This window comes from Varroa destructor, unplaced genomic scaffold (assembly GCF_002443255.2).
Source record: "Varroa destructor unplaced genomic scaffold, Vdes_3.0 BEIS01000007.1, whole genome shotgun sequence".
Taxonomy (NCBI): Eukaryota; Metazoa; Arthropoda; class Arachnida; order Mesostigmata; family Varroidae; genus Varroa; species Varroa destructor.
In genome coordinates, this window is record NW_019211460.1 from 21,605,029 (window position 1) to 21,614,836 (window position 9,808).

Consider the following 9,808-nt stretch of genomic DNA (forward strand, 5'->3'; position numbering starts at 1 on the left):
AATGCATCCTCGATGCTCGAGAAAAGGCTGATCTGATTTGTGGTAACTCACAAGCGCCTCATGTGTGAGGCTGTGTACAGGAGGTGTACAGCTGAGGCCGTCACTTTAGACTCGACACTCCGGTATCTGCTATGAGGAGCAATCTTTCAATTGGTCTCGGACGCTATAATATTATAGAAGTAAAATATACGTAGGCCTTAAAAAATTATTGTCGCTTGGAGACAGTGATATTGTTTTTGCCGTTAGAGGACAACTACAATGATAACCTATCTGTCATTACGATGGGGTCCAACGCTCGACGAGGGGTTTGTTCGCACAGGTCCTGTACCTACACACGGGCTACAAGTTGGTGAAATCACTAGCACGCAATGAAAGAGTCAATACGATTTGTCGTAATTGCATGCCTGTCATTATTTTTGCTAAAATCTTGATAATGATGGCGCAGCTGATTTGGTGCTATTGCGTCTCTAGTCCACTCTATTTTCCAGTGTCAAAATTGACATTTTGACTGTGTGCTAAAGGCTACTTGTAAAACTCAACGATTCGTCGAGTTAGTTATTGCCGTAAAAAAAAATGTCGTATTTTGTAGATATGCGCCCTATTTGGTATAGCTCTAAATATTTGATGGTAAAGGCGTAGTTCAAAATGGCTGCTTTTTATAATTCACGTGATTCAAAGTGATTAAATCGATTCCTATCGACCCGGTGTTTTCAATAATAATAACCGTGATCGAGCTTTTTTTATGTGGCGAAATATTGAAACGGTAGAACCCCTACGCAGTCGAGAGTGAGATACCTAAATGGTGATCGTTATATTATGCTGTAGTTAGCTAGTTCGTTTGATTACGTTTCAATCGGCAACGACATTTTTCCCGAAAGATTTTGTCAATTATTCAAACGGGTCAGCCATTAGGCCATCGATATTGAACGCCTAAGTACCACCTAACCAATATATAGAGTCATATGTTTGACGTTTTCTCATAACTTTTTTATGCTCAATATTTGAATATACAACACAAGATGAATCGAGTAGCGAAAGAAACAGAGGAACTGTGGTGTGCAGTATCTACTTCGTAGCAAAACCAACGACAAGAGGCCTCATGAGAAACGGAATTTCAGCAGGGTGGTATTTTTTCATTGTTACGGAATGAAAGCCGACGTACTCAATGACCTCACCGATCTGCAAACGGAGAACAATAAAATCGACTTCATTCATTCAAATACAGAACACGTGTCGTAGTTTTAATCAATGCTGTAAATATCATATCGGTTGAAATCCCTACCAAAATAAAGGTATTCAAATAAAAGTATAGCAAATCTGTTAACTAGCAGACTAGCTTACCGCTCCGTGTAAGTTAGTGCCGTACGCGATAATTCTCTTACCCTTCGTGAAACGTTGCATCCGTCGTTACACATTTTCCATATGGGGTTGACGGCTTTTTGGATCGAATAGCCCCAACTAGGATCTTGATATTGTTCGTGTTCTAAGAAGTAGTACCGGCCTCCCTAACAAATGGCGGAAAGAGTGACATTAAACAACCTATTCAACAAGAACAAGTGAAAATCGCTGAGCATCATGTTAGCCTTGTTGTTTAACAATGTCGAATTTGGCCCGAATAATGGGTTTAGACGGGCTGTGTATTTAGTCATATAGGTAAACCGAATGCCGACGGCCATTCATCAAGCGTCGCACAACGCCATATTAGATTTTTTCTAGTCTTATTTCAATTTTAATAAAACGAAGCTTTCCACCTAAACTTCAGCAGATGAGTTTGATTTAGCTAATCTCTTTGGATTCTTTTTATCAGGGACTAGACTGAGCAGATTGTATTTCTCGATAGGCATTCTTTTTTGATACTAGAAAAAATGTTTGTTTTATCAAGCTTTATCTGTGGGTTAGGGAGCAGTCGCTTTACGGGCGAACATACGTAGATGAACAATCTCAGACATAGATCAACCTCAGGCCGACTGGTGTGTTAGCTCACGTATTTTTAGTCAATTTAAGCGCCTCTGAAAGGGTCCCGCGCCGCCGAACTTCGCCATCGATAGAAGCTAAAGAAAATAACAAAGCTAAAATCGTTCATCATTACCGCAATACAATAATAACTGTGATAGTCAAATCAGCAAAGCTTTCAACGCAATCGATTTGCATTTTGCGCATTTGATGACCAAACGTGCATGGTCATCGACCCTTTCCACCGGGTCCTTGTTGTGCCGCCAACTTATCTTCAAATTCAAATTTCCATAATGGTATGTATGCGTAGGTAAAGCAAGCATTCGTCTTTTCATCAAACACGAACGTCTTGGGCTTTGCTAAAGAAAGCTTTGCTAGTTATTACTTCACTCGTTGTCCATTGTTGCACTCACTAACATTTGCGAGTGAACGAAGCAAAAATGACAGTAAGCCATGAACGCCATTTATCTAAGAGGGGCGCTGGATTCTAAAGCGGGCTAAAATTTCCTAAAATAAGCTTATGCAAAGAGGTTCAGACGCCCTCATGACAGGAAGCCAACATTACGACTTATCCATAGAGAGCACGTGCTACTTACTTAAGATGTCTAATTAATTCAAATACAAGCGTTCCGAAACTACTATCATCCAACTTCCCATTGAGAAGTGTATAATACAGATTACATTACGAGGTAAGTTTCGATTTGTCTCATATTTGAATATGGTCGAATTTTACCTAGTTGATTGGTAGCCAAGGCCCAACTGAAGCCAGTAACGTTACCTTGGCCAAGACACGCTTAATTTCACGCATGCTAACAGCGAGATTTTCGACGGAGCAGCATACAAGTGTTGCCACCACCACGTCGACAGATGCATCCGGTAAATCTTTGAGTGATTCAGGCCGACCTTGGATGAAGCGTTCGACCTTAATGTGGGAGAATGGAAATTCATGTTGCTTTTTTTTGTAGAGTTGCTCAAACATGAGCTCCGTCTCTACTATTACGACCTTGGAGCCGCGTGGGTAGAACTCGAAGTTACTGCCCGTACTGGGGTTCAGCTCCACAATGTATAGCCTGCCTGTAACAAAGAGCTTCAGTTATTTCGTATTAGTGAATAGTGAAACGTAATCTATTGAATGCCTCGTCACATTAGTACTTTCGTCGGATGTCGAAATAAGATGAATAGCTACCGTCTATCGTTCTTTCTTTGCATATATGTTATATTTCGTTCACCACTATTGAGCAGTTTAAATGGGCTTCAATAAAAAATTACGCTAAATAAGGAAATAACGAGCAGTAGAAAAGGTTGCATATGAAATCCCTCTTTCACTACATACGTTATATCAAGACCAAATATTTTTTAAACATCATCTAATTTTTGCAACGTCATTTGTCCAGGGAAGTTTCGAAAGCTACGATAGAAAAGTAAGCGTTATAAAGTATGAAGATCTAACGTAACATAGCATCTAATATTCCCAAGGACTTCTTTCTAATACGAAGTCCTTTAATTGAAATTTGTTTCACGTGAAGTTCATGAGCTTCTACAGCGCTAAGTAGCACAACGATTGCGGAAGCTTTTTTATTAGATTTCTATTTACAGGGGAGGATGTTTTTATGTCGTACTGTTTGCATTCGCGTCATGGGAACGTAGTTGGAAGCAACTATTTGGAGCAGTTTCTACCAAAAATCGTCTCTCACCATCTTTGCGTAATTGGGCATCGTGGGATTTCAGATCCTTGAGATTCTCGAAAAGCACCTTTTTGAAACGAGCAAGTTTGGTGGTGTTCTGCTTCGATTTTAGATCTTCTCCGTAAAGAAGCGCCATAATTTGCCTGACACCTAGACGAACCTGCAAAGAAAATCAACATATAGTGGGAAAGCAAAAGGTTATATTGTATACCTCTAACATTAATAATCTCTCTCTCTCTCTCTCTCTCTCTCTCTAACCCTTTCAATATGTATGTATAGCTAGGCCAAATTGTATCTACTTATTGGTTCGCAGTGATACTTGTTGGGTTTTTTTTTGAGTGCTTCATACTTCAGATTCTGCACTCGTTTGGACAGTGCTACGGAAGCCAGGCGCTCGTGTTCGACTTCGCAGTTGCGGAACCTCAATGTGTGTTCCTCCGGCACTAGTGCTAGCATTCACTTTCACCATTTGTGTTCATCAATCCATCCATTCGAATTTTTTTAACAAATATCGAAATTTCATTAGTTGAAACTAAAGACCAGCCAATTTTTTAGAGTTTCTAAAGTATAGCTTTTAAAAGTACCATCTTACGAACATTTCAAGCCGAAGCAAAATTTCTATGTATAGTGTGAGCTACCTACAAACACCATACCTGCTTCCTAAAAATCACCATGACAAGAAAGCTGACCAAGGGTGCTGCAGACCAAAGCACTAACGGTCGTTTCTGGAGCTGTCGTAGCTGGGCAAGCGCTGCCTGTGCAGCTGTCACCGATGATGACGACATTCCAGTTTTGTTTGGTGGTCGGGATTAAACACCTATATGCTTAAGCTGTTTTATTTAAATTTTCTATTAGATTTCTATGTATTCTTATATATATATATATATATATATATATATACATATACATACGTACGTTTCTACTGAGCTGAAATTTCTCTCCAACCCAAGCTAAACGATTGCGGGGTCATTCTGATTTTGTTTTTCTAATTACCTGTTGCCATGATATTGGAACGACAATTGACAAACTTTTCTAAAAATCAACCTCGTCCATGTAATATACTCGCTAACCAATGTGGTTCACATATTTCGTATAACTTCAGACTTCTGGAGCGCAACAGGGTTATCTTGAAGCTGTTTAAGTTACTGTCGTGATAACGTAGTATTCACAAATCGAAATCTGTTCACTTTGAAATCTCCATCTCATCTATTGTTATCGACCTGAAAGACAAACCTGCTGTAGCCTTTTTGAATTTCTTTTAAACTTCTTGTACGTCCACTTTGCACACGCACTTCACTGACAGTTTGAGTTGAGCCCAGTTCACTACTTCGCTAGCGATGTCTTCAAATATGTGTACCCCTATCGGCAGGACGATTTACTTCACTGTGTTCCTGGCACGGTCCCGCAAGCCCTGGGGAGCAGCATGAACTGTTTACTCTGTAATGCTCCATCGCTCTGAAGATATGACCAGCAAACAATTTAGGCACTCTTCATTCTATTCAGCTTCTCTTTTGTGACTCTACAGGCCTGCTTCCCATTGCGGATTGGCTATGAAAAAAAACTAATAAATTAAAGCGCAACGCACTTTCCCACTTTCGCTCTTGATATTGCCGAACGGCCCCTCTATCTAGGCACTTTCTTCTCGAGTGTCGGCGCCCTTCTTGTGTATTTATAAAGTGTTTGTCTGTCCGTCTGGTAAGGTCTGTCTACATACGAACGTGTCCGCATTGAAATCTATTTCAATAACTGTGTTGCAACAACATATGCTTTCATTGCAGCTATATATACTGAAGAAACCCGTGAAATGCTTGAAGTTTGGGTTAAAGATAGACTAAAGTCGACTTCCATTGGCCGTCCGCAAGGCTTTTAACCGTAATATCAATCTTTATCGCGGTTCTCTTGGTTGCCTGCTATAGATGGATTTTGTTGATTTGAGCAGATTAATAAATGATCGGAATAAACAGCAACTTTTGGAGCCGTGATTCTACCGTTAGTCCCAGTGGCCCGATAAGGCACCGGTTGTTATGATGTGATAGAGCCGCTTTCATTGAACAACTTGCATTATAGATTGTAGCTCACTGTTTACCTCTGACTCGATTTACTTTTACCATTTCTTTTAGTCCATCAGCTTCTGTCTGTTGGACAGGGTCATATTAGCTAGAACTGAAGTAGGATTCATAAGCTGAAATTCACGAATAATATGTCGAATTTTGTGATATTACATAACGGGAAGCTGGAACAAATATAGACATATCTAAATGTTTGCATTACGTATCCTTTCAATCAACTACTCTATCATTTACGAATCCCGAAATGAATAATTAGAGCCTGGTGGAGCTGCGCAGCAGGCTGACAAACCTTACATCATGAACTCGTGACTTGCTTGAGTGTCAACGATTTCAAAATCGATACTTCCCAAACAGTGACAACGCTAGCTCTCATTGGGGAAAGTTAGGTAGCGGTGCGAGATCTGGACGGCAAGCCGCTAGCCGTCCCTCTGCACTGTCTGCGATCCATTGTCGTGAAGACGAGAAGCTAGTAACGACTTCAGCCCATGGCTGTACTGGGTCGGTAACTATTCCCTCGGTCTATGACCGTTGCCACGAAAAGCCACTGTGTCTATCTTCGTATTGTCGTGTTACTATTACATAACGTAACTATAGAGCAGTACGCGAAGTGCCGTCGCCTTCATGTTATTATGATAATTGTTAGCCGCGTTTTTTGCTGTGACGGCATTCCCGCTAATCACGTTTGCCAGCATCGTGGACAGCAGTGTCACCTGTAGGTGGACGCCGGCTTCGACATTGATGACGAAAAATAGAGGAGTGCAATGACCCACAGTTATCGTCGTTTTTTTTTCCCCCCTGCTTTATTAGTCGTACCAGATCAGACCGATTTGCCACGTAACACCAGCTCTCGACAACTAGCAATGGCTAGGTAGAAGCCAACGTGTGTAATGTCGCAACGAACTGTCCCTGGTCATAACAGCTGTGGTTCCTGTGGACAAAATAACCATTGCTATATTTTATAAACACGCAAATAAGATCGAGGCATGATTGATGGCGTATGTAGTAATGGAGTAAATCGTGAGACTAACAAATTCATTTGCGCATGTGTCAAATTCGACACGATCACATAGCAACGCATAGAAGTAACTGACTGATAGGTTATATTAAAGGCGCAATTGTGATGGATAGAAAACTGATCAGCGGTATAAGTCAGCTGGGGTCTGAAAAATTCATTTTGCTGAAAAAATTAAAAAAAATATCTTGGCAAAAAAAGTGAGCTTTACTCGTCAACATTTGTAACTGATGCTAGAAAAACGCGGCTTTTCATTGGAATAAATCTGTAGTTGTTTCCCTATTTTTGCACATGTTTTGCCATATTGACGTGTCGCATGCTCCGTACCCACCTATATGATTTGATATGATGAGTTGAAATTCTGGACGGTTTGCTAAATCTAATAAGGGAACTACAATGCTCAATAGTTCATATGATTGATGTAGATGCAATCAATGTACTATATGTTTCGTACTTAAATTCAATCCTCTGCGAGTATTTGATGAAAAAGTGTAATTTTAGAATAGTAGTAGGTGTTTAAACGTAGACTTTCTCTAAAAATAGTCACGCTAAATACTTGTCTCTTACAGAATATATAATCGTTATTAATTGATTTAAGAGTATGATTTTTGTGCGAGTATGTAGTTATGTAAATTATCGATAGTAAATTCTCTATTTATTCTGTGTTAAAAGCTATCCTAAATCTATAAAGCAGTCAGTATCGAAAAATCATACATAAAAAAACACAACGTTTCATCGCTCAGCTGTTTGTTGACAACAGTTAACTGGTTTTTCACATTATCATAAAAATCTGTTAACGAAAACACTGTTCTGAATGATACGGATGACGCGCTATATTTCAATTTCAAAAATCTGTTTATCAATCTCATAATCGATTAATAAATTAAACACACTTTCACTAAGTTACAATCATTCAATCATCGTTCGAGCGAGGAACTTCTCTGCATGGAATTTAGTCCTCTTATCATCGTCATTTCCGTATAAATCTAGCACACCGGAGGGTTTTATGGATCAACCTTCAAAGGCACATCCACCCCACGCTGGACACGTCCTAACACACTAATGTATAACTGAAGATATGTTCGCACTTGTTAGGCACTATTAACTTTTATATAGAGACTATAAAAATGGTTTTAAGGGTCTTTATATATATGTACGCGAATTCACGCTTCTCCTTAGTAGTTCGCAGAGTACCTAGACAGGTATCACCGTGTCATTATTGTATATCAATCGTATATTGTAAAGATTTTTGCTTATACATACGATATAGGAGGATCCATACAATTAACTTACGTCGCTTGTGTACAGATTGTAATTGACTACTAGTAGTGATTTCGTCCTGAACATACAAGAAAGATAGCAAGCAAAATGGGTTCTAAGTTAGATCTTTGCAGCAGAGGCGAATCATACCTACTAAAACTAATATCGACCTAAAAAGCTATTCCTTAAACCGCAGCAGTAGTTTCATTTATCCGCTGAAAATTTTTCACCGTCCAAAGGCTTTTTAATTTTGTTTAAATTTTTTTTTAAAATAAATTAACGTAAATATAATCAACTATTTTCTTTTCATTGGTAGAATTTATAATAGTCGGTTGAGTATAAGTTATAGATCCACACTGATGTGGATTAATTTTCTTCTGTATTTAACAATTAGCTTTTTAAAGATGAGGCAAACAATACATGTTTGCGCGACGTGCCCATAGTTTTACTTGATATGTTTCCCTATAAATTAGCATTACAAAAGTTTGCCAACCGGAGCACCTAACCTACTGACATAGATACGATACTCAGTGGCTAAGCTGCGGCAAAATACGTTTGGGGAATGGGGTGAACTATAGAACCGTATTTAGTGAACAACCCCCTTATAATAAGTCAGATTACTTTCTGCGAAGATAAATGGAAAGTTCAATTTGGAATCGTCGTCTGTTCATCACGACATTGTATAGGGAAACAGCTGTTTTGAGAATGGTCTAGCTTTTTCAAATTCTTCGAAAATATAATACGATATTGTTGCAGGGGATTAATACGTACGAATCGCTGCCTCGAATAATTTGATGTAGTTAAAAATAGGATAAGATTCCTGTAGGATTCTTAATTGGATACCTGATTATCACAGCTTCGTCAGCGTTGTAGCATATTCGCTTTATTAAACCTATTTACAACTCTACCTTCATGTTCTAGTAAACTTGAACAGAGAATGAGTACTGTCTACTTCGTTGACCCCCAGACTCACAGATCGCCAAAGAAACTTCCTGTAGAATTCAAAACTTGTAATTATCTCTTCGAAAAGTTGTTTATCAGTTTCTGTCATTGCTAGCTAGTTCGAAACTCAGAATAAAGATTATTGTTCATGGTCGAACTTGATCGGTGAGTCAGACAGAGAGCGGTCGTAATTCGCCAACACTTCTACTTACTAGTATGGCTTCTACAGAGTTAAAGTGAGGGATACTGACGTTACGTAGATCAAAGTCGCATGTTATCATAGCTAGTCGTTCTGCGCCTAACAATCTGCTAGAGAATCATCTCTAGTTTCCACGCATCTTTTTCTTTATATCGATGAACGGACTTGGTTATATAGAACGGACATGGTCGACTATGTTTGCTATCAGAGCGCACACCAAATGCAGCTGCTTCAAGATAATAATTGAATTTTGCCGCGTAATATGCCAGCGACCTCCCGCCCCAAATGCACACACAGCGCCACCTCGTGTGGCCATTACACCTAAATCCCTGACATTCTGTTTTTACTTAATCATGTCTCTTGTATTGTATATGCATATGAAAATAAATACATGACTGATACTGTATTATATATATATATATATATTTATATAGCTGTTATGAACCCTATTTTGTGCTATTCACTGTGCGCCAAGCTAAAGATTGTCGCGTTTAGCTTTCATTGAGCAGAAAAACAGCTGAGATATTTTTTTTTAACAAATAATAGTAATATAGTTTGTGATATGTAGAAAATGTATGAAATGTGTTATTACATAAGACAAAGCAAATGCTCCTTCAAGAAGAAATGTCCCCTGGTTAAAGTATCGAAGGAATATAACCATTAACAATTATCTAGTTTTATCATACTT

General features: G+C 38.9%; 1 protein-coding gene across 6 annotated transcripts; it reads right to left on the bottom strand.

The window, feature by feature from the left end:
* Window positions 1–449: 449 nt before the first annotated feature.
* LOC111254658 (thiol S-methyltransferase TMT1A-like) lies at window positions 450–5,265 on the bottom strand. Of its 6 annotated transcripts, none has more exons than XM_086975237.1 (6): window positions 4,872–5,265; window positions 4,310–4,468; window positions 3,648–3,798; window positions 2,732–3,027; window positions 1,383–1,505; window positions 450–1,179 (listed from the first exon to the last, which is right to left on the bottom strand). In XM_086975237.1, the coding sequence occupies exons 2-6, from the start codon at window positions 4,421–4,423 to the stop codon at window positions 1,066–1,068; spliced, it is 798 nt and encodes a 265-aa protein (XP_086831363.1). In that variant the 5' UTR covers window positions 4,424–4,468; window positions 4,872–5,265; the 3' UTR covers window positions 450–1,065. The 6 variants fall into 6 exon arrangements, with proteins under 6 accessions (XP_086831363.1, XP_022671466.1, XP_022671463.1 ...); XM_022815731.2 differs by having other exon boundaries at window positions 4,292–4,455; window positions 4,872–5,261; XM_022815728.2 differs by having other exon boundaries at window positions 4,292–4,468; window positions 4,872–5,259.
* Window positions 5,266–9,808: the final 4,543 nt, after the last annotated feature.

What these genes read in the sequence shown, in the direction of transcription:
- LOC111254658 (XM_022815731.2), bottom strand. Translation starts at nt 4,423, where the DNA reads ATGTCGTCATCATCGGTGACAGCTGCACAGGCAGCGCTTGCCCAGCTA. An exon ending in TGGTGATTTTTAGGAAGCAG is followed by an intron (nt 3,799 to 4,291) that starts GTATGGTGTTTG and finishes TTTTCTTTGCAG; the next exon opens with GTTCGTCTAGGTGTCAGGCA. An exon ending in TTAAGCGTGTCTTGGCCAAG is followed by an intron (nt 1,506 to 2,731) that starts GTAACGTTACTG and finishes GCCATTTGTTAG; the next exon opens with GGAGGCCGGTACTACTTCTT.